Genomic DNA, 23,709 nt, shown 5'->3' on the forward strand with positions numbered 1-23,709 from the left:
CATTTACTAATGGAAGTGGGGATTTGTTTTTCCAAGATGCTGTCTCTTCAGTTGGTTTTTCTTAACATTGGAAACATAAAAGAAGTTCTACTTTGTTAGTATTGTTCCCTAAGTAAGAGTTTCTACTAATCTGGCTCTTCTCATGCCATGAAATGAAATGCCTTAATCATAGTAAAGGGATTAGAAAAATTTTAGAAACAATACTGTCCAGTGTCTAGTTTTGTAGATGAGACAAAGGAAGTTCAGTAATCGATAGGAAAGGGTGAAAACTGAAGTCACCTGACCCTGGCTCAGTTCTTGTCCCACCATTGTGTACCACTTCAGTAATTCTTCTTTTGAAAAATTAAATTGTAAGTTGGTCCCTTTAGAACATTGGTACTATAGTTATTTGTTATATATATTTTGCAGTTTGTAAGTTGTAAATGTATTGCATTAACAACCTTGTAGTTTAAAAATAGGCTGATCATTTATTTCTAATGAATGAGGTATTTTTTATTTCTCCCCACTGTTTTAAGATCTATTCTCCAGATCACACTAACAACAGCTTTTCATCAAACCCTTCAACTCCTGTCGGCTCTCCTCCTTCTCTCTCAGGTACTGTATTTTAAATCCAATACAGTTTGTACGGATGATTTCCCCCTTATCTTCCTGTTCTAGTATGTAGAAATGCACTTCCCCAAAAATCCCACACACGCAAACAGAGAAGGGTAGAGAGACTGGGTACCATATGATAGTACTGTAATTTACATCCAAAATTTCTCTTAAACATTAGATGATCTTTTTAGAATACCCAGGCATATGGAAAACTTACTTCTTCAACTTTTCTTAGCTCTGCAGAAGACACCCAAGAGTAGAATAATATATTCCAATAAAACATCTCAGATGAAAAAAAAAACTGTTAATATAGTCATGAATATGAATATAGACTAACTATGTAGTCATCAAATATAGACTATTTAAATGGGTCATTTCCTTCAGAAATGTTAGACTTTCTGGATTCCCTTTAAAGTACATTCTATTGAAGTGTTTGGGGATAAGTGTAATTTCGTAAATAAATGGTAAACTAATGGGTGTGCAGTAAAGAAGGTCCTTGCCTTTAAAATGTACCAAATTAAGTTGACCCATGGCTTCCAATTGAATAATTATAAGTTGTAGAATTATGTCAGTAAATCATTTCACTTGTCAGAGGTCCATTTGAGAGACTCATTGCTTTCACATTATAAATGCTTCCAGAAAACTTTGCCTGGTACGCGTCTCAGCTCTTTGGAAAGAAGACAGGTGGCTTCTTAAAAAAAAAAAAAAAAAAGAAAGAAAAGAAAAACTGAATCCCATCTGTACCTGATTGAAATCTGACCTTACTGTAATTTATAGTGGAGCCACTTGCCTAAAAGTTGCCTCCCAAACCTTACATGATCCTCTGTACGCAGCACTCACAAGGCCCATTGTAAACCGGGTTTCCTGGTAGAGAATGCAAGTTTCAGATTGCTGTAAAGCTTTCAGAAGTGATGGCCCTTGTGAAGGTGGAATTTAATATCGACCTTTCCAAACCTCTATGATGTGGAAGGGTCACAAAACAGGGGGAGGGATCCTGAAGTTCACTTGTCCAGAGAGACCATGTTGAAAGGGGGACAGAATAGATCCGATTTTAAGACCGTAGTGAGACATTCGTTCCTGATAGTGGAAATGAAAAGGCAAGTTCAGAATTACACTTTCAGATTCTTGGACTCTGAAATGTGATTTCATTGTCAGTGTCTAGAGCCAGGGAAGGATTTGGATGCAAAGGATGCGAGACAACAAGGGACAAAGAATCTGAGCAGGTGGAACTCCAAGTTCCCCATTTTTGACAAGCATCCCTTAATTCTGTCTGTTTTCTGTTGAGTTGTTGGGAAAGTCATACCATAGTTTTGCTATGCAAAAATGCATGATGACTTTTCCAATGACCCAGTAATTTGAAGAACAACAACTAATGTAGTCTCATGCCTTCATTTTACAGATGAGTGTAGTGAGCCCCAGGAAGGGTGCATAACTTGCTGCGGTTACACCAGTAATCACCTGAGATTACTGCAGGAGAGTCAGGTCCTTAGCATTCTGCACCCCCGTCTTTCAGGGAAACCACACAGACACCTTCCACCTGGAACACCCTGCTCAGATAGAGGACACAGAAACAAGGGGAGGGATGCCACTTTTTGAGTCCTGGTAACACATCATGGAAGACCACATGTTAGAGAGAAAGAACTTTTATGAAGATGCAAATATGGGGACAGATTGCTATTTTCACACCGGCGGCTCTGTCCAAATTCTGTCAAGAAAAGTAATTGAACAAAATATTCTATTTTTATTTAGCATAAAAATATACATGCACACCCAGAAAAGACAGGAAGAATGGATTTTAAAAGTGCTAACAGTGTCGGGGCATGAGATTTGAGTGAGATCATAGTTATTATTTTTTGTCCTTTTATAATGATGTATTTTCTAAGTTTTCCACACTTAACATGTATTTTAAAGCGCTTTTTGTATTTTATAGGTTACACATGTAGTTTGTATTCTAATGGAATCATTCTTTACCTTTAAATTCATTGAACTATTAAAAATTACTTTCTTTGGAAGAAACTACTAAGTTGATATTGAGCTTTTAAAGTTTTGGTTTAGTGGATTGCTGTTAACTGATCTTACTCCCTTAAAAAGTTTCTGAAAGTCTTAACTACTTTTCTTTTTCTTTTTTTTTTTTGGAGATGTTTTTGCTATAGGGCGTGTGCGCTCGCCAGACAGACAGAGAGAGAGAGAGAGAGAGAGACAGAAAGCGAGAAATCACCCCCCGGGGGGATGGCCACGCCACAAGCCCTTCTCCTCCATTCTCCTCTCGGGATCCTGGGCATGCACGCACACGCGCCCGGCGTGAGTTTAAGCCACTGGGTTCGGGACTCAAACCATGGTCGACTACGTGGGAATTCAGCGACATAGCCATTATGCTAACTGCTGGTCCCAGGCTTAACTATTTTTAAAGACCATTTTATAAATAAGTTGCAAAGCTACTTATTTGGTTACGCCGCAATCCCTTCTCCTCTGTTCCCCTCTTGGGATCTTGGGCAGGCATGCACACGTGCCCGGAGTGAATTTTAAGCCACCGGGTCTGGGACGTGAACCGCTGTCGACTACGTGGGAGTACAACGACATAGCCATTATGCCAACTGCTGTTTCCCCCTTTGCTCTTTTTAAAAGTACCTTGACTTTGAGACCAGCAAATGGCATCGTGGTTACAACACTGGACTTCCACATGGCCAACTACATTTCAAGTCCCAAACCCAGTGGCTTGAATATTACTCCGGGCACTTGTACATGTGTGCCAGAATTCCAGGAGAGAAAGGGATTGTGGCATGGCCATCCCCGCTGAGGGAGGTGATTTCTCACCTTTCCTCTCACTGTCTCCCTCTCTCTGGCAAGCCCACACACCCTATGGCAAAAACTTTAGGGGGAAAAATAGTACTTTGACTTTATAGGAGACAGTTTTCCTTCAACAGGAACTTTCTAAGCTGAAATTCAGGATCAATTAACTGTTCTTTTCTGGGAAGTAAAATGAAGGGAATTGTGATTCTACCTATTTTACATTAAACATTTTGTTTTTTTGTAACTCTCATATGGAGTTTACATGTAGTATCCTGTTGCTTAAATAAAGATCAGCACTGCTATCTCTAAAAGGACTGTTAAAATTTTTGGTGAGTTTATGTTGAAGTTCATGTGGCTCTAACTGTCGTCTCATTCTGATATCAGCAGGCACAGCTGTTTGGTCTAGAAATGGAGGACAGGCCTCATCATCTCCTAATTATGAAGGACCCTTACACTCCTTGGTATGTCTCTTCTGCTCATCTCTGCTCTAGCCATTTTCAGATCCTATCTTTCTTTTTGTATCTACTTGACTCTCCAAGGTTCTTATTTTCACAAATCATAACTTTAGGTCAACCTTAAGCACACCAGCTTGGTGGAAGTCAGAGTGATTAGACTGTACTTGTTCCTGTGTGTTGATGTCGCCCCAGATACTATTACAAGTGGAAACTCCAGGGCTCTAAATATCTAAGACCAAGTAAGAGATTAAAAATCCTGGAAGGATAATGGACTCCTCCCTATCTTTGGGAAAGATCCTTGTCAGTGATTAAGTAACTTTCCTGTCATTAGAGTGCCAGAGCCCCAACTGAGCTGCAAAGCTGGAACACTTGCAAACTCTGTATACCTCCGCTTTGCTTTCCAGAATAACATGTTTTTAGGTTTCTTCTTGATCTCTACAGAAGGAGCCTTCTGCTTTTTTTATTCACTTTGGTTCTCATAGAAATCCAGTAAGACCACTAATAGTTTATAAACAAACAAAAAAAAAGAGAAAGAGAGAATGCCTATTGTTCTAGAGAAAATTAGTCGAGCATTTCTATGGGCAAAATTAATACACAAGGACTTCAAAAAATTCATGGAAAAATGAAGTTAAAACATGAGTTTAGGTTGGTGCAAAAAAATTTCAAATCTGTATTTTTTTAAATACAAAATGTCCATGAATTTTTCAAGACTCTCCCCCTTCTTGTTGTAAATACTCACATGATGATTCAGTGTCTGATGCTTTATTCTTTATGAACACTTGGTGGATGGGTTTAGAAATATGTGCAGAGAAGCACTGACATTTGCAGCAAACGGTTGGAGCCTTTTAGTCCTCTGGGGTCATTTTTCTTTCTTCCTTCAGATTTTGAGATGGATCACAAAAGAAGACAGACTTATCTAACTTAGTGTTGTCTTGTCCAGGGTACAGGGTTTCCTTCTTCCCCTTTGGTTTTTCAATAAAGAAAAGTCTAAAAATGAAAATCCACAAGGCAGATTTTCCACCTTCATCTGCTCTTCCTTGCTGGAGTGTATGAGTCATCCAGTTCTGCATTTTAGTCCATCGAGGTAACCACACAGTGAACAAACACATACACTGCCCAGCCCAGTTCATCTGGAAACCCCATCCAAACAATCCATAGTTCTTCTACATGTTGACCATCATTTATTCTCTGGGGCCCTTCTATCCAAACCAGGCTTTGTCTAGAAGCAGAACCATGAAGACTGGGATTACGATTGTGGACTACAGCTTCAGTTCTGTCTGATTGCTGAGTCATAGCGGCTCTTCCCACCAGACAGCCTGATGGACACATGTAGGATTCCTTTTCATGCCCACATTTACACTTAAAGGATATACTATCATTCTCATTTTTATAAATTAAATAGTGGAGACTCAACATTGAGTAACATTTCCAAGGTCAAATAAGCAGCAGAACTAACAGTTAAGGGGAGGTCATTTAACTCTAAAGCCTACCAAATCAAAATACTCTGTACCATAGACTAACTCTATTAGACACACATTCTTCCCGTCAGTGTAGAATAATTAGAAATTGTTTTTCTCATGGAATAGAACTGGTACATCTGTTTGCCCAGCGTATTAAAAATCAAAGTTGATTGTAGCATGATCTCCTACAAAGATGCACTAAATTTAAAGTCAAAAGACCTAGACTTCCACTTTCTGACAGTGTCATACAACGTAATTAATTCACTTCATTTCTTTGAGCCTCATTTTCAAAAATGTATGCAAAAGATAATAATGTTCTTCCTGCCTGCTATATACATATGGAATGAGAATCTGATGAGATGGGATATTTAAAAGTACACATGGGAAAGTGATTTTTTTATCATTATTAATCACAATAAAAATACAAAAACATATCTACATATCCTTTATTCTTCACTGAAAACTAGGAGTATAAGCTTTATCTATTAGGTCACTAGAAAAATCCTGATGTATTTATTCTATGCAAGAATATATCATGACTTTTCTGACAACCCAATAGTTGCAGATCCTAATAACTGGAATGAAAGAAGGTTGGTTAGTTTTTAATTGTATAAAGTAATGAATTCTATACCATAGCAGAGGTTTTTAAACTAATCAGAAACCCTTGCTGAATGGATGATTCAATGTATTTGTGATTTTTCAGTTATGAAATCTCACACCACCTTGGTTGACAGAATTTCATAATTGTTTTCTGGAACTGTCTTGAGGTCCTTACATGTGCATGCAAACATAAACACACACAAGCTGGTATTGATCACAGAAAACAAGAAACATAAGTAAAAACTCAACAAACAGTTCTAATCTGTGTCCTTTTACCTATCTGACTTGATACTTTCCACTTATATACCACCGGGGAGACCAAAGAAATATGCCTTCAAGAAGATGATTTTAATTGGGAAACTATAAATAGGTCATCTTCCCATTGCTAAGTTTCTGAACTCCTTAAATAATGCCTATCAGAATGTTCTTTAAATTCAATGAGTGCTTTTTCTCTTCTCAAGTAAATCTAAATATTCTTCCAAGCTAATGCAATACAGTGTGGCATGTGGACATTATAATGTTTGGGAATTATTCAATTTGTTTTATTCATGAAAAATGGCACTATGATATTAATATTAACATTTTCCACCAGTTTTCTAGGCAAGACACTATTTTAATTATTATTTTAAGGAAATAAATTATTGGAAACATATATTTAGAAAACCAAAGCATGGCTTGTGTCAACTGAAGTTTTACTTATATAACCACATGCAAGCATTTGAACTAAATCAGATTTTACATCATTCATTAACCCACAGCAAAGCCGAATTGAAGATCGTTTAGAAAGACTGGATGATGCTATTCATGTTCTCCGGAATCATGCAGTGGGCCCATCCACAGCTATGCCTGGTGGTCACGGGGACATGCATGGAATCATTGGACCTTCTCATAATGGAGCAATGGGTGGTCTGGGCTCAGGGTATGGAACCGGCCTTCTTTCAGCCAACAGACATTCCCTCATGGTAAGTAATGAAATCTGTAGATTCCATAGTTATCCTATAGAATTAGAATTTTAGGTAGAAATATTACTGTTTCTATATTTTTTTAAGTAATATTTATTTGTTGAGATATAATTCACTTAACGTACAATGCATCCATTTAAAGTAGATAATATATTGTGTTTTAGTGTATTCACACGGTGGCATAACCATCAGCACAGTCTAAGTTTTGAACATTTTTGCCCCATGTGAAAATAAAAGAAATCCCTTTTATCACTAGTCACTCCTCATCCTAACCCAGCCCTTGGCACTCAGTGTTCCACTTTCTGTCCTTATCGATGTGCCCCTTCTGGATATTTCCTAGAAATGGAATCATACTGGTGTTTCCTAACTGGTTTCTTTTACTACCATAATCTTTAAAAGGTGTGTCCATGTTTTACCACATATATATATAGCATGTGAATATACCACGTCCATTCATTGGGTGATAGCTACTTAAATTGCTTCCACACTGGCTATAATGAATAATGCCTTTTATTATGTACATGTTTTAGTGCGCACACATATTTTCATTTTACTTAAGTAGGTATCTAGTAGTGAGTTGCTGGGTCATGCTTGTGTTTTAAATTATTCATCTGAGTGACTGGTCAAAGGACACAACCTAAGATCGTGGCACCTTGTTGATATTTCAAATATGAAATCGTGAGGATGGAACGTGGAAGTGTGTGATTTGTCTGTGTAAACATGGGAGACTTGAGAAAGTTCATGGAAAAATGGAGCCAAAGTATGAGTTTCTTTTTGTTGCAATTTTTAAAAAAATCTATGCATAGTTTATTTTAATACATATTTTCTATGAACTTTTTGAAGATGCCTACTCATATATCCTGTGGAACTGCATAATTTAGTGTATGAAGAACTAATATTACTTACTTATTAATAAATCTCTATTTGAAAATATCTAAGCAGATTTTCCATATTGTAACCGAAATTTCAGCTTTGCCCATTACTTTGGAAGGATTTTAGAGAGCATCTTTTTGGGGGGTTTTACAGAGATTCAGAGAATCTTCTCAACAAAATATTAAGTAATGACAATGACTGAGGCAACCAACTGGGTAGCGAATTTAACTTCACTAGTGAGCCTTTGTAATTCTGCTCCTTACAAAATCCTGCCTAGTCAGCGAACGCTTTCATGTCATGTTTTGGTATACCTCTTTAAAAGTCACTTGGATGAAGGTCTATTTTCTATTTTCACTGAAGTGTCTCTTGATTAAAGATAGTTCCAAAAGGAAATGCAAAACCAGTACAAATTATTCAGAAGATCATTAAGTTGATGCTCAGTAGTATTCTTCTGTCGTTCTTTTGCTTTCTCTGAATAAAAGACTAAGATCAAGAGTGCCATCCTGAGCGGTGTTATTATTGAAATCTGCAACCAATTTTAAACCAAAAATACTGGTTTATAAATAGAAGCAGTGAACTCACTTCTAAAATGTGGAAAGATATTTTTGAATGCCAAAGCTAAATCTTTCCCCCCTTCCCTGTTTCTTTTTCCTTTTCTTTGACCTCTACCCTAAAAATTCATTACTGAGTAAAAATTGTTTGTCTGTGCATAGCAGTTGCTAAGAGTTTACAAAAAGAAAGTCTAGATTTTAATTTAGCTTGGCCTCAGGTAATGTGTTAAATACACTTGGGATGCATATAATATGAGATTTTCATGTGTACAGCTTTTTTTTTTTCATAACTACGATGTTTAAACAATACTGCTTTTAATTAAGAAATCTGGCTTTATTAAAAGCCAGATCTGTGACTTATAACCATTTCTGTATATCTGCTCTCAATCAAGAGAAAAATAGTTTAATTTCTGTAGCTCTGTTCGTTTTGCATATGTCAAACGGATGCAGCATGCACTCGGGGCATTGCTTCAGAGACAGTCTTTTCCATAAATATGTAAAGTTTATTCTTAAATACCAGATGTAGGTTAAGTGGTTCTTTAAAATACTAAACTACACATAGATGCTTTTTGGAACTATATGACCTTTGAATTGCCTCTTTGAGTCTGATTTAGAGTTGGGGTGTGAAGAAAATACTAGAATTATTTTTGGATATGGGAAGTCAGGCTGACCCCTGTGGAGGGGAAAGGGAGCGAATGGAATAGAACAATAGCAAAGGGGAAATAATTGGCCAATATTATACAGAAAGCTCTTTGATTTGAGTTTGTGGTGGCGGGATTGTGCAGAAGCAATAACACTGACAGTTTTGCTGATGAGGATAAGTTCTTGTTCACTCCTCTGAAGATATGTAGTGTTCAATCAAATACAACCACAGAGCCAACCAGATCACAGTATAACTCCAAAGAGGTGGCATGTCAACAACCTGCTGCCCTTTGAACCCAACTGAGTTTTGCAGGCTGTCTGATTTCTTCCTGAAAAACCATTCAGCATGTCTGCAGATTTTGAACTCCTCAGCCTGCGATGCTAATGTGTGTAAAAGAGATTGGATTGGCATATCTTTCCTTGTGCACACTGGTATGAATTTTAAAACAAAAACATAAGAACAAAGGAAATAGTTTTTGAATTTAGTCAGTCTGAAGTTAGCCTTTGACCATTTGATACATTCCACAATAAAAAGGAAGTTTAAGGGGAAGGGGGAGGAAAAAAAACCTACTCCCCCTTCTCCCCAACAACAACAACAAAAAAAATCAAGGAAGATACTGTTAATGTTTTCCATATTTGAATTTTAATACATGAAACAGACTATAAAACTTTGGCCAGCTGCAGTAAATAAAGTAGCAGTGGGAGGTATGCACCGGAAACTCCAGCAGAAAGCACTGGTGAGAGTCTTATTCTAGCTACACACCTTCGTTTGTTGTCCTGGAGTAGAAGCAAGTTGCAGTAACTTGAGACTCATCCCTGGGCTGGTTTTGTTTTGAACAAATCTCCTCTCTAACCCTCCTTAATAATTCCTTCTGATTAAAGAATAGACAGCTCTGACTCCTCTTGACCGCCATACTCTGCTCGTTTCCTCTCTCCCTGCCTTTCAAAAATCAAAACAAAGTGGTTTGATAACTTGGAAGATGATATAAGCGTTTCTTTCTGCAGCAGCTTGAAATCATGGTGGGGAAAACTGTGGTTCTGCCTCAGCTATTATGTTATCTCATTTAATTGCTAACATATTGTACTTAGCTTTTGATTCATAAAATGTTTTCCTTGGAGTTCTGAAGTAGGTCTTCAGTGACTTACTCAGTATTAGTATAATGAAAGGGATCTTTTTTCACAGCGGCAAGGCCCAGGACACCAGAGTGAACATTTGTATACTTGCGAGTTTTTTAGATGATCTTATTTGGCTATGCATCTTTCCTACTCAATAACCTCCCCTGGCTTTCTTATCATCTGCAAGATAAAGAAAAATTCCTTAGCCCAACATGTAAGACTCATTACCATTTACCAAAAACCTTAAGGTTTAGCGCTCTTCCAACAAGCAAAAAAGATTTCCAGCCAGCCCAGTCTGTGCATATTAACAGAATTGGCCCTGGACTCTTATTAGGTTCTTTTGTGTCTATCTGGCTGCAACAGCCCTATCCACTTCTGTGTCCCTCTAATTTCCACCCATTGCCGAAGCTATGACTCACATCTTTCTCTTCCAAGAAATCTTTCCTTGCTAGCCACCATTCATGGTGGTTATTTTCTTCTGTGCTCACACAGCACTGTGTATCATATCATTTCTAGATATTTATCATACCTCGCTATGCATAGCTTTGTATGTTTAGTATGACTTCTGCCTTACCTATTGGGCATTCCTTGAGTACCACATATTACATTGTGTTTCCTTTCCAGGAAGCAGATGATCAGTGGAAAGGGAAGAAAGGAAATCAACAGTTACTGAGTGTTGATGCACTGCCAGCCCCTCTGTGAGGTGTGTCATAAATGTTATCTCCGACACTCCTCACTAGAGTATGACGAGGATGAGAATAGTGGCCGTTGTGGGTCTTGGTAAAGATAGACCTTAAGAGGCTTGAGCAGTTAGACTCAAGTCATGCAGCTAGGTTAAACTCAAGTACATCTACTCCAAACTGCCTGCTCTTTGTCACTATCCAGAGATAACCAGAAGTACATCATTTGAGAACTCAGTGGAGGTTCTAGGAGCTTGTGATTTTCAAATCTATCTTTTTTTTTTTTTTTGGAGAGGCTTTTGCTACCAGGGTATGTGCGCTTGCCAGAAAGGCAGAGAAAGACAGACAGACAGAAAGTGAGAAATCACCCCCCAAAGGGGGGATGGGCACACATGCACATGCGCCCAGCGTGAGTTTAAACCGCCGGGTCCAGGACTCAAACCGCAGTAGACTACATGAGAGTCCAGCAACATAGCCATTAAGCTAACTGCTGGTCCCCGTGATTTTCAATTTTTTTAAAAATTTTTATTATCATCATACTCTTCTTTATATTTCATTGGATTACATATAACTTTATAGTGTATTACATTGCTTTTTCAAAAGGGAATGCCATGCATTTCAGTCAATACAGAGACATTAATCTCTCCACTTCATCTTTCAATATCTTTTCAATGTTTTTCCCAATCATTATTATTACCATTCTAATTACTTTTTTAAACAATCACTATTTCTCATTTTACTTGTAAAAAGACTTTACCCATCACATCAAGTCTTGATAGGTGCTCATTGGCAGAAGTTTCTGGGTATTTAATGGCCAAGTTCCCAGAGCAGCTCTTTTCCCAGATATAGAGTCAAAGGACCTTTTCTCTAGTGCAGTACCATGCTCAGATAAAACCCCCGTTGTCCAAATACTTATTCTTAAGTCAACATGTTTGTGCTGAGTGGCCAAGAGGGGTGAATTCCCCCTACTAGAACCTTGAAGTAGTAAATTTTAAATTATTGACTTATTTTTCTTACTGTAAACATCCAATAGCCTAATAGAATCAAAGCAGAATCTCTGTGGGAAAATAAGGAAACAGCCAAGCTTGTACTAACCTAGTTAGAAACTCTTACCTGGCAGTAATCTCTTCTGTGTCTCATATTTCTCATGGTTAATCGTGATATTAAATCATGAGATTTCCTATAAATTATAGAAATGGAAATTTACTGAATATAATTCTGTCCATTTTCAGTCAGTATTCAGATTCAAAGATGAGATCTTAACAGGGAACCTTGCAAATGACCTGACCTCTTCTTTTAACTGAATAAACACCAAACCCACCTCAAAGATATCTTCACATGACCTTGTTAGTGTTAATGTTCCTGGTTACTAGTCAGTAGAGTTAGCAATGATGGGGTCATGAAACTAAATAATCTCCTATACTATTAATATGTAATATTACCATGGTGCCCAGATCCTTTTTGTTTCAAGTCCACTTGTTCATGTCAAAGATCTTTAGCAGGGGCTACATGTGGTGCAGTGATAAAATATTATGTCCTGTGAGACTGACTCACATGGGAAGGTTCTTGGTTCAGGTCCTGAGACCTCTTTGAGTATACCAGGCACATGCATTCCCGTGATCCAGGGTTGGCTGGGGTTGGGGTTGGATTGAGATGTCAAGACCCTGTTGGGGGTGCTGTCTGTCTGTCTGTATCTATCTGTCAATATTATAGAATAAATAAACAAAAAAAATTAGCTGTTTACCGAGTGCCACCCTATGCTAAGATATGGTCTCTGCTCTCAAGGGGTTCACAAACTAGCTGGAAAAGACATATTTAAACAAAGCATTGAGTACCAGTCTACTGGGCTCAATAGAGGAGCAGGGCCCAACTCTCTTACCCAGAAGGGAAAGACTGTGTGGCTGCTCGGGAGAGACTGTGACCCTCTCTGAGAAACTGCTCTAACGCACAGAGGAAGGAGAAGCCCTGTTAGACTCTTCCCCACACCGGTGATCCGCAGTCTCTCTCAAGACTCTTACCAAAGTCCCTAGGTAGAGGTATGGAACACATTTCAAAATCGACTGATAATAAGCCAGTCTCAGTCCAGTTTCCCTCTTTTCAGTCACATTTTTGGATTAAATAGAATTTATCAGAATATCCTTCGTTCATTAGGTAAAGAAGACTCTTCTTTTAAAAAACTGGCATTAAATTTATGAGAACTTGTACTACTTAGGGTTTCATAGGACAAACAACTAAAATTACTTCTTCTTATAGAGTTAAATGTTTAAAGCACTGAATTTTAGATTCCAAAAACACTTCAAGTTTTTCTAGCCCATTGTCCTTGTTTTGCTGCTGAAAAGTGAAGCCCAGAAAAGGGAAGCAACCCAACCGTGGATACCACTAATTAATGGCCAAGCTAGGATTAGAAACCAGACGAGCCAGTCACTAGCCCCGCACCCTTTGTATTATGTCACCCCTCCACAGTAGACTTCCTTTCTACCTAATACCGTAAGGGTTTCAAGACTGTGACTGCCGTGTAAAACCATTCTGGTACGCTGACTTAACTAAGGAAACCCAGGAAAAGTCTTTAGTTGCCTGTTGGCTTCCTGCACCAAGTTACTGTATAGCTTGCCAGCAGAGAGGGCAGTGGGCACTGATGCGATGTTCAGGGTGGTGGTTACTGGTACGTAGTCATGGGAGTAGCAGGAGTCAGGAAATTCTGTGTCTTTGTGACCCTCATCAACACAATCAGGATCAACACCAACATTATCACCTTCAATCGTGCTTCTCTCAGGCTTTCACAGATTTAAATTCCACAAAACACTTCTGACTTTCCTTCACGGGTCCTAAGACTTTGCAGCGCATTGTCCCTACTTTGTCAAAGGTGCTGTGTTTTTCAAGCACCCTTTTAGTGTATAGGATCTCAAATTGAACACAGTGCTCAAGGAAGTATCAGGGGTGCTAGGGTGGATCTGTTGCCCCTCTAAGAAAATCCTGTGTGCTGGCTTTCATTCCTTCATCATCCTGCTGGTGACAGTAAACTTGCAATGAACTGACACCTCTAAGTTACACGTCTCTCTTTGATTTGTTTTTAATCATACCTCTAAAAGCACATCTAATCATTTGAATTTATATTGTAGCCTTCAGTCTTTTTCCAATCTGTAGTTCTACCTGCGGTCCTCATTCAGTGACATGCTCTGCTAACTCATGCTGTTGGCAAATGTAATGGGTACCGTTAATGTTCATACCAAAGCCACTATTAAAAATGCTGACCAGGAAGGTGTAGATCAGAAAGCCACGAGGCTCAATGCTACAGATGTTCTCTCTCCACTTACATCGTCCCCTGCTCTTTGAGTTCAGTATCTCAACCAGTTTGGTCGCCCTAATTTAATGTCATGTGGTCTGCCTTTTCTCATTTTGCCATATGGTGTCACAAGAGCCTGGGTGTGCAGCACCCCTGTGAATGAGGAAGTGAGATTTGCCCAGGAAGACTTGTTCTTGGTGGAACCAAACTGAACTTAAGAGGTCATTGCCTCTATTTCTTTATATTTTTCTTCTTATTTTCACTGCCTCTGTTTCTGATCACTTTGAAATGACCTTTTAAATAACCACCCACGATCTTGGTTGTCAGCATTATCTTTCAATAACTACCATGTTTTGTTTTTCTGTTTGTTTGTTTTAGTTAGAATATTTGCCTATCTCTAGTTTTCCCCAATCTCTCCTAATCTCCACAATTATTAAATATTTATGAGAGCGGATCAAAACATCAAGTGAAAGTTTATTAATACTTCATTTTTAAGGAAAATATCATACTTAATATTTAAGGAAACTTAAAGAAAAAAAGAAAGAAGACTTGAAAAAATTTTCTTAACCATAGATTAGTTATAACAGAATCCTTGCACTTGCTATTCGTATTTTGACATTAATTTAAACAAAAGTCAAAAGGTTTTGGCTACAGTACTATTAGTGACACCAGCGAAGCTCTTTCAGCAACCCCTAAGAATAAGATTAGGACACCAGGGACCAGCAGTTGGTGTAATGGCTATGTCGCTGGACTCCCATGTAGTCGACCGCGGTTCGCGTCCCAGACCTGGTGGCTTAAAACTTACACCGGGTGCGTTTGCGTGCGTGCCCAAGATCCCAAAAGGAGAATGGAGGAGAAGGGATTGCGGCGTGGCCATCCCCCCGGGGGGTGATTTCTCTCTTTCTGTCTCTCTGTCTCTCTCTGTCTGTCTGGTGAGCGCACATGCCCTATGGCAAAAACCTCTCCAAAAAAAAAAAAAAAAAAAGACTAGGATACCATGCATGCCTAGATCTCACAGCAGTGGCTCCAGGTTAGCTGTATCCTCTTCTTTCTCCTGCCCTATAGCTATTTTATTCAAATCCAGGCCATATAGCATAGAAACCGTTCACATTGAAGGTCTTCACTAAACCCTTCTCTCTGTGCTCCTAGTACAGACAAATGCACCTTTTCTCGTGTTTAGCTTCTTGGCATTATGAACTTTAAACAAGTGAAAAAACAAAACTCTTATTTCTTGCCCACTTTTAAATGAAAAATACACATTATTTTTAAAAACAGACCTTGTAACTTAATCATATTCTTACATTGTTTTCTTAAATAATGGAGGGAAAAAGCAGGGAGATACTTTTAATAGCATAGTTATCATTCTTTTTTAAAAAATTAAACTTAGGGGCTGGCAGGTGGTTAGGGGCCCTGGATTCCCGCATAGCCAACTGCAGTTCCAAGTCCCAAACTTGGAGGCTTGCTTTCTCCCCCTACCCCACCCTCCCATGTCCCTATCTAATCAAGTTAAAATAAATAAAGTTAAATAAAACAGTTTAAAAAGTTAAAATTTTATTGGGCACAAGGACACAAAACTAAACTGTCCCATATTTGAAATAGGGAAAACTGTTGCACTTTAAGAAATGCATTTTTACTTTCGTTTTCTTAAGAAAGCAGATTTTCTCGTGAGGAGATGATGGACACACTATATATTGGGGTGTTGGAAAATTCATGACACATATCTGCATAGAAAACATCAAGACTTTTCCAACAACCCAATATTATGTCATTAGAAAATGCATGTATGGAGGCCATCACGTGGTGTGAGGGTTAAGGCACTGGACTCTCACATGACTGAACCTTGTTTGAGTCCCAGACCTGGCAGCTTGAAATTCACACTGGGCACATGTGTGTGCATGTTTGAAATGCCAGAAAAAAAATGTAGCAGTGCTGATGGTGTGGCCATACCCCCCCACACACACACCGGGGTGGGTAATTTCTCACTTTATCTCTCATCTCTCTCCCTCTCTCTCTGTCCCACTCTCTTGTCAGCACATGCACCCCCATGGCAAACTTTTTTATGAAAGCACATATGTTTGTGTTGTCATTCTGCAACTGCTGTTCTTCACATGCTGTAGAGCTGTCCAGTTGTGCAAGAGAAGGTCACTGATCTTATTGGCTTTGCATCATGGAAGGGTGATAGTACAGGTATATGTTTAAGTATAATGCAAGGTAGAATGAATTATGAAGTGATGTAAGAAGCAATTCAGACAGCTAGGAGAAGCTTCCTGGAAAAGATGCCATTGAGCTTATACTGAGGTCTGCCTAGAATTTCAGCAGACACACCATGGAAAAGGCAAAGCAGAGCCATAGAATAAGCATGATGTGAAAATAAGAAAAAAAAAAAAAAAGCAACAACAGAAAATAAAGGCTCTTATGTGTCCAAATGGAAGTAAGAAAATTGCCTGATGAGTCGGTCCTTGCAGCTCAACAGCCAAGGCTGTGTTGGGCGAGAAGCCCCACCTCACAGCACGGCAGCTCCAACAATTGGCTCGAATATTTCACATGAGAGTCCACAGGAAGAGTGAGTTTTCATGTATATTTTTTACATCCAAATTAAATTAACTCATGGAATTTTCCACCCCTAGGAATTAAAGTAGCAACTCATGAAGTAATTCAGTTATGTCATTCATACCAAAACAGAAAATACTGCAGCAACTTGGCACCGTTTAAAAGCCAAGATTAGGCCTTGGCCATTTTATATTTTTTTTCAAATTCTGTGGCCGTTGTGTTATTTTAACTTTTATTGTGGCTGTAAATTTTTTCAAATCAAAAGTATCTTAATTGCTTAGAAAACAGAAGTATAAAATGAGTTTATAATAAGAAGAGGTTTTAGGCAAAGCAGCTTTAGGAGTGAAAACCCAAAAAAAGCTGTATAGCATTGCATTTGCTGTAATTTAAGGGTTCTTCCTAATTGGTTGACATTCACAGTTGTGCATAATTATAGTTTTCCCTGTATATCCATAAATCATCTTAGAACTGTAAAGTTGAGTTTAACCAAAAGATCTGTCCAATATTAGTTAAAGGACATCTTAGGGGAAGCATTGTCCTGATACAATAGCCACATTCATTTTAAAGCAGTTAATTGGACATATTGTCAGAAACCACGGTATTGAGTTTCCACATCTTAATTTTGAATTTGCCTTCTCCCCAGCTTCTGCACATGTACGGGTCTCGTTTGGAGCTCGAAGTGTGTGAAAGTTATTGGAGAATGGTAGTCTCTGGGTAATGTTTCTGTGAGCTGCCCAAATTTTTCCTCCTGTAGACTAGATGGGAAACAGCTGGTTTTTGTTTAAAAAGCTGTTTTGTGAAATGTCTGAATCTTGAGATATAGAACTGAGGTCACCATTAAAGCAGGTGTTCGTGAGCAAGTGAGAAAGACTCCAGGGGCCGGCTGGCCCTGGAATCTTCTGCAGGCTACTTCCTATTAGAGGAAAAAAATGTTTAAGTTTTCTCTCTTACTTGGGATGAAAACAAATATAATTAACTGCATTAACAATGCTATTAGAAATTGAGTATTTTTGAATATAACTAGCCCTTGAGCGAATAATGAGCTCAGTGTGGGGAAAAATAAAAGTGATCATTTTCTTCACAGGGCTTCAGATACAAGGGTTCAAGGCTCTCGTCTCTTTCAGAGATTACAAGTGCTTTGTAAGTGCTTGAATTTCTAAAAGAATTATTTCAAATAAGTAGTACTGTAACTGGCTGTATCCTCCAAGGTTTTGGATGCAGTGTAAGGGAAAGAGAGAAAAGAACCTAACTTGGCAAGACCCACACCAGAACAGATTTGGAAAAAGCCAAGCAAGAAACATGTGGAATCACTAAAGTCCAGTGCACGTCAGGTATCCACTAGTCTAAAGATGAAAGGAAGTAAGCTTCTTCCCCTGGGAGCTGGAGGTTATTAGCAGCTGTTTATCCAGTCGGGAATAGAGATTAACATTGTAATTTTTTTTTTCAAGAACTAGAAGAAAATTTGTTTGGGAAGTTGGCTCTTCATATCAAGTCACTGTGCAGTGCCAAAAAAAACTTCCTTTCTCAGAACTCATGTAGAAGAGTTGAGCAATGTTATGATTCTCTGAGAAACTCTGGATTACCCAAAAGTCTATCTCCATTAAATAGAACAGAAAAAGACCAAGAATGAATGGGTGTTTGCCATTGACACATCCCACCGTGCTCCTCAAAATGTAGCACTAGCTGTCTGGTCTGTTCTGTTCTCCAGCCTGACACTAAGATGCTCTGCCCCTGTCCTCATATCCCCCCCTTCACTTAATCTTTGCCACTCTGTGGCATACACAAATTCATTTTTCACATGCTTCCTGCTTGTAAAATGACTTTTCATGTGATATTGGGGAAGCTGCTTCATACCCTGTAGTGCTTTATTTTCAAAAAAAGGAAAAAAAGAGTTGGATATTGGTATTTTTTTTTCTGACTTAATGCTACTCTTAATGTCGTTTTCTTTTTATTAAATCCTTTCTTTGCTTTTGATCTTATTTATAGCAGAGCCACTGGTCATATGGAAACTATTATTGTATAGCTGGGAGATGAAAGACTTCATTGCAGTTAAATAAGAGTGAATCATTTGGGCCAGTAATACACACATACAGCGAGGTACCATTTGTGTCTAAAATGCCCTATGCTGTTCACTTTGTAGCAAAGCCGTTGAGGTTTATAAAGGGCTTAACAAAAATCTGCTTTTTGTCAGAAATATGTAGTCTGACAATATGAAAACACATGTTAACACACAGTCCTCCGCAGCTTGCTTCTTCGTGAAGAAATTCTCTCTCTCTCTCTCTCTCTCTCTCTCTCTTTCTCTCTCTCTCTCTCTAAATAGCTGCACTTATTTAGGTTATATAGATGTGTTCCTTTAAAGTTGGGATGAGATTTAATTTGTGTTTTGCATCAATTTAAATATGTGTGTGTGTGTGTGTGTGTGTGTGTATAAAATATTTGGATGATGTCTATCAAGTTTTGACTCATCATTCAAAGCCTATCTGAAATGCCACTTATTTCTCAAAATAGTTCCTGACCCCCAAACAGATATAACTTCATTGTCCTTGAAAACCCTATATGATCTTGTATGCTTTTATGACATTCATCTTATTTTACCTTATGTAGCAATTATATTACCCTATCATTAAAATATCAGTGTCTATCTTTCATTATTTGCAAATGCCTACATGGTATCTTGCATATAGTAGACACTCAAAAAGTGTGTGTTAAACTAAATATTTTTTCAAACATGCTAAATTCATGTTTGACAATGTCACAGGTTTTAGATTTCAGACATAGTAGCACAGATGCATGCCATTTGTGTCATTATTTGCCATTTAGATGGCATCTAAATGTACATTGTGCTATTGCATTTCTATACAGTGATCTACACCCAGGCCGTGCCTTGGAACACTCACAACCCAAGACAAGTACAATTGACCCCTGAATAACATGGAGGTTAGAGGCATGAACCAGCTGTGCAGTCAAAAATCCATATGCAATATTTGTCTCCCCCCCGATTTTATTAATAGCTGAGTGTTGGCTGAAATCGTTACCAACAACATCAGTAATTAATCAATATTTACTTTGTATGTCACACATATTGGCTTGTCAGAAAAGTCATGATGCATCTTTGTATAGAAAAACATTAAAAAAATGGTCATGTCTTTTCTGACCACCCAATATTATATACTATAGTCTTTCTATAAAGGGCTAGGAAAAAAGTTATCACATGAAATAAAAAATTTATTTGCAGTATTTACGTTTTTTCCCCTTAGAGTTGTTTTGTTTTGTTTTGTTTTAACTATAGAGTGCATGCACTCACCAGAGATACAGAGAGACAGAAAGTGAGAAATCACCCCCCAAAAAGGGGGTGAAGAAAGTGAGAAATCACCCCCCAAAAAGGGGGGGATCTCCATTTTCCTCTCAGAATTTTGGGCATACACACACATATGTGCCCAGCAGGAGTTTCAAGCCGCTGGGTCCAGGACTTGAACCACGGTCGACTATGTGGCAATCTAGCGACATAACCATTATATCATCTGCAGGTCCCTGCAGTATTTACTTTTTTAAAAAAATCCACTTACATGTGGACCTGCACAGTTCAAACCATGATTGTTCAGAGTTCAACTTTATAAGCTTCATGAATGGCAGCAAAACAAAATCATTGCAGTCTGAGTCCTACACTACTGAATGATACCCTTGAGTATGTTTTTAAGGGTGGTATCCATTGTGAACAGTCAGAAAAGAGCCCTCTTCAGTCTCAGCAAAGTGATGAGAGAGTGTAACACAAGTCTAGCAGAAGGGCTTCCGTGGGACCAACCCAAGAGAAGCAGCCAGTGAGTAAGGAGCAGAAGCCAGCTTAACAGAAAGAGTGGGATACAGGAGTGAGACTGAAAAATTTAAGACCAGGAGGAAACTAGAATGGTCTTAGGTCTCCAGGTGAAGGACACAGCAGCACAAGGCAGAGATCTCAGACTCAATCCATAGAACAACAGAAAAACTGTGCTGGAGCCGTCATATGCAAATGGCCAAAAGTGATGGAGAAGAAATATCTCACTAGTTGAAGCAAACTTCTTTACACTTCTTTTCCCTTTGCAGGTGTTTTCCAATAAGCATGTGTTACTTGTATAATAAGGAAAGCATTTTTAAAATAAAGGCCAGTTGGTGGTGGTAATCCCAAGTGACCGACCATCTAGGCTGGCGACAATGCGTTATGTGGAGGGTATGACTGTGCATGACTGTACACTTGCACTTCAGCGTTCCAAAATACCAGCTACAACATTGAGTGTCCATTGTCTTTTCTTTCACACTAAACAAAAGAAGCTGCTTACAAATCATTGTAAGATTTCACTATAATCTCTGTGGTAGAAGGGCTGGGTTCCCTAAGAAGGATTAACTGTAATTCTGCACACCCTCCTTACTTCCTTGCTAGTTGGAGCAGAGAAGGGATGGACTAGGCCCTGTTAACCTCCTACAGCGCTGTGCTTGGTCCACTGCATCCACTCATGGTTTCCACTGTAGGAAAATGATGTGGAGAATGGGGGACAGGAGTTGAGGGCAGGAGAGATACAGAGGAGAGAAATGAAACTATTTCAATAGATGGAATTTATGAGTTTTTATTAAAAGCTGAATTGAATTCAGCTTCAAGCCATTTGCATATCTTGAGGTATATGTCATACTCATTCATTTTAACCATTTTGGTGGACAGTTCAGGAAAGTTTCAGTAATCACATGACATATGTGAGGACAAAAATTATCACGGAAAATGGATTAAAGTACAAACTTATTTTAGTGTAGAAAATTTCAAAATTTGCACATTATTACTTATATTACACATTTTCCATCAACTTGGTGAAGATCCTTCATATAAGCATTGTCAAGGCCAGGATCATCTAGATCTTATTTAAATCCTCTCAAAAATTATTACTAGAGTTAGGTAGGATTTGTGTTCTGTAGGACAGGAGGGTAACTAGTTAACAATTATTTATTGGGTATTTCAAAATAGCTAGAAGAGAGGATTTGACTGTTCCCAATCCAAAGAAAACACATGAAAGATATGCTAATTATTCTAGTTTGATCAATACACATTGTATACATTTATCAAAATAATATTCTATACTTCATAACTGTGTATATTTCCAAATTTTTAAAAAAGAAAATAATTTTCTTACCTGGAGAATAAGCATTAACTAAATCTCTTAAGAACTGCTCAATCGGTAAGAAATTACTTTAAATTTCAGGCAAATTGTAAATGAAGTTAGGAAGTTCTGGGCAAAAAATTAGGTGTTGTCAAGACACTTATGAAATCTTCTCCCAGTAAACATTTCAAGGATCAAATCAAAATCCAAACAAAACAGTAGAATCCGAGTCTGACTTCATTGAAAAGTCCTCTAAATGTTAAATCGCTCTAATAAAAAATACTCTGATATGTTTTTTAAACTAAAGGAAACCAATTATATTTGTTGTTGAAGAATGTCCCCGTAAGATGTTCAGGCTTTATTCCTTTTTATTGATTGCTAGAGGTAGGTCTTTATTTCCAGGGTCTCTGTGCCTCTGGTATCATTCTCACAGTAGCAATCTACAGCCGCCATTTTATGAACTTCCGGGTTTTCATCTGTGAGCCATTACAAAGTTTGCACAACCACTCCCACCTCTTTGAAAAATGCACATTTTGACTGAACAGTATCTTTTACATTTGAGAAAATTAATTTGTCCTCCTCTAATATGACAGAAATCCAGCAAGATTTATGAAAGTGGAATCTAATACTCTACAACCATCATGTATAACTGATACTTCATGGGGAGATTAGCATTCAGACCACCAAAACTGTCTTCCGTTTCAGTGGCTTACTAATGTCAATGAAAGCCCATCAACTTTTTTTGTGTGTTTATTAGAAAAACAAGGGGTAGAAAAATAAAAGTTACCTGAACTTCTTTTTTTGTTCCATTATCTTGTTATTTTTCTTTTTTCTAAAAATCACCTATGTCAGAACAAAAAAAATGGAATCAGATGCTATTAATAGTAAACTTCCATTTCGATGTACTAAGTGCTTATATAATAATGTGTCTGGTTCTGTGTCATTATCACTTGATCTAGAAATTGATGACATATTTCCCAAAGTTCCTGTTCTATACTCTTTTAGAAGGATTATGGTAGAGCAGAAATAACTGAGGTCTGAAAGCCTGTTTTGAAGCAGTTATCTCTGGAGATAACATTAACTAGGATTGAATAACTGCCAAATGAAATTTAATACATTTTCCCATCCATGAAATAGGCCTCTTAAATACAACAGAATAATTACTTTCACAATACTCCCTGGAAACAAAGAGAGCAAAAACATTGAATGTCTTTTTTGTTCCTGGTGTTTGTTGTTAGCTTGAGGATAAGGACAAGGATATTTACCAAGATGCTACGCACATCCCCACATAAAAACAGCCGTGCCAACAGCCACCCAATTTGAAACTGCATATCTTTTAAATCTGTTTATGTCCGAGGAATCGCAGCAGATATTAAATTTTGCAATTTAGTTAGACATCTTGGCCTTGGCCTGAGTTAATGAACCAGAATTTTTTTTCTTCCTATGGTAAAACTAAAATTATTTCTGTATCTGTCTATATGCATGTATGCGTGTATAGACATGCCTGTAATATGTTTGTATTTGTGTGTGTGTGTGTGTACAAGGGGACTTCAAAAGGCTCGTGGAAAAATTGAAACAAAATACAGACTTACTTCAGTGCAAAAAATTTTGAAATCCATGCATAATCGTTCACAATATACATCCATGGAAAATGTGTTCTAGCGAAAGTCTGTCAAATTTTCTTTCTTGTTTGTGGAAAAACAAGGCAGAAATGTAGAAGTTACCAGGACTTTTTTCTTTGCCCCTTGCCTTTTTTTTTTTACTGTTATATTTGTTCCTTCTAAAAAGCATCTCTATCAATAGAAAAAATTGATAATAGTTTTTTAAATGAAATGCATAGTCATGGAAAATGTGCATAGGAAAAAAACAGATGCCTGGATTTCAAAATTTTTGTGCCAGAATAAACTCATACTTTAATTCCCTCTTTCCATGAACTTTGATGTCTCTATATTCACACAAACACACATACATAAATACTCAAAATAAAAACAAAAACTCCAGGAAGTAAACCACTTTTGCCCTTTAACCCTGCT

At 37.9% G+C, this 23,709-nt stretch overlaps 1 protein-coding gene across 17 annotated transcripts in view; it reads left to right on the top strand.

The window, feature by feature from the left end:
• Positions 1-23,709, top strand: part of TCF4 (transcription factor 4) — a 436,167-nt gene that overhangs the window by 396,227 nt on the left and 16,231 nt on the right. For 12 of the 17 annotated variants that reach the window (XM_006143421.3, XM_006143423.3, XM_006143426.3 and 9 more), the window contains 3 exons: positions 516-594; positions 3,769-3,845; positions 6,658-6,861. In XM_006143421.3, the coding sequence (XP_006143483.1) occupies positions 516-594; positions 3,769-3,845; positions 6,658-6,861 (360 nt within the window). The remainder of the gene's footprint in view (positions 1-515; positions 595-3,768; positions 3,846-6,657; positions 6,862-23,709) is intronic. The other 5 variants (XM_006143424.3, XM_006143427.3, XM_027769935.1 and 2 more) reach the window with 1 other exon arrangement.

This window comes from Tupaia chinensis, unplaced genomic scaffold, assembly GCF_000334495.1.
Source record: "Tupaia chinensis unplaced genomic scaffold, TupChi_1.0 Scaffold000098_2, whole genome shotgun sequence".
NCBI classification, from domain to species: domain Eukaryota; kingdom Metazoa; phylum Chordata; class Mammalia; order Scandentia; family Tupaiidae; genus Tupaia; species Tupaia belangeri.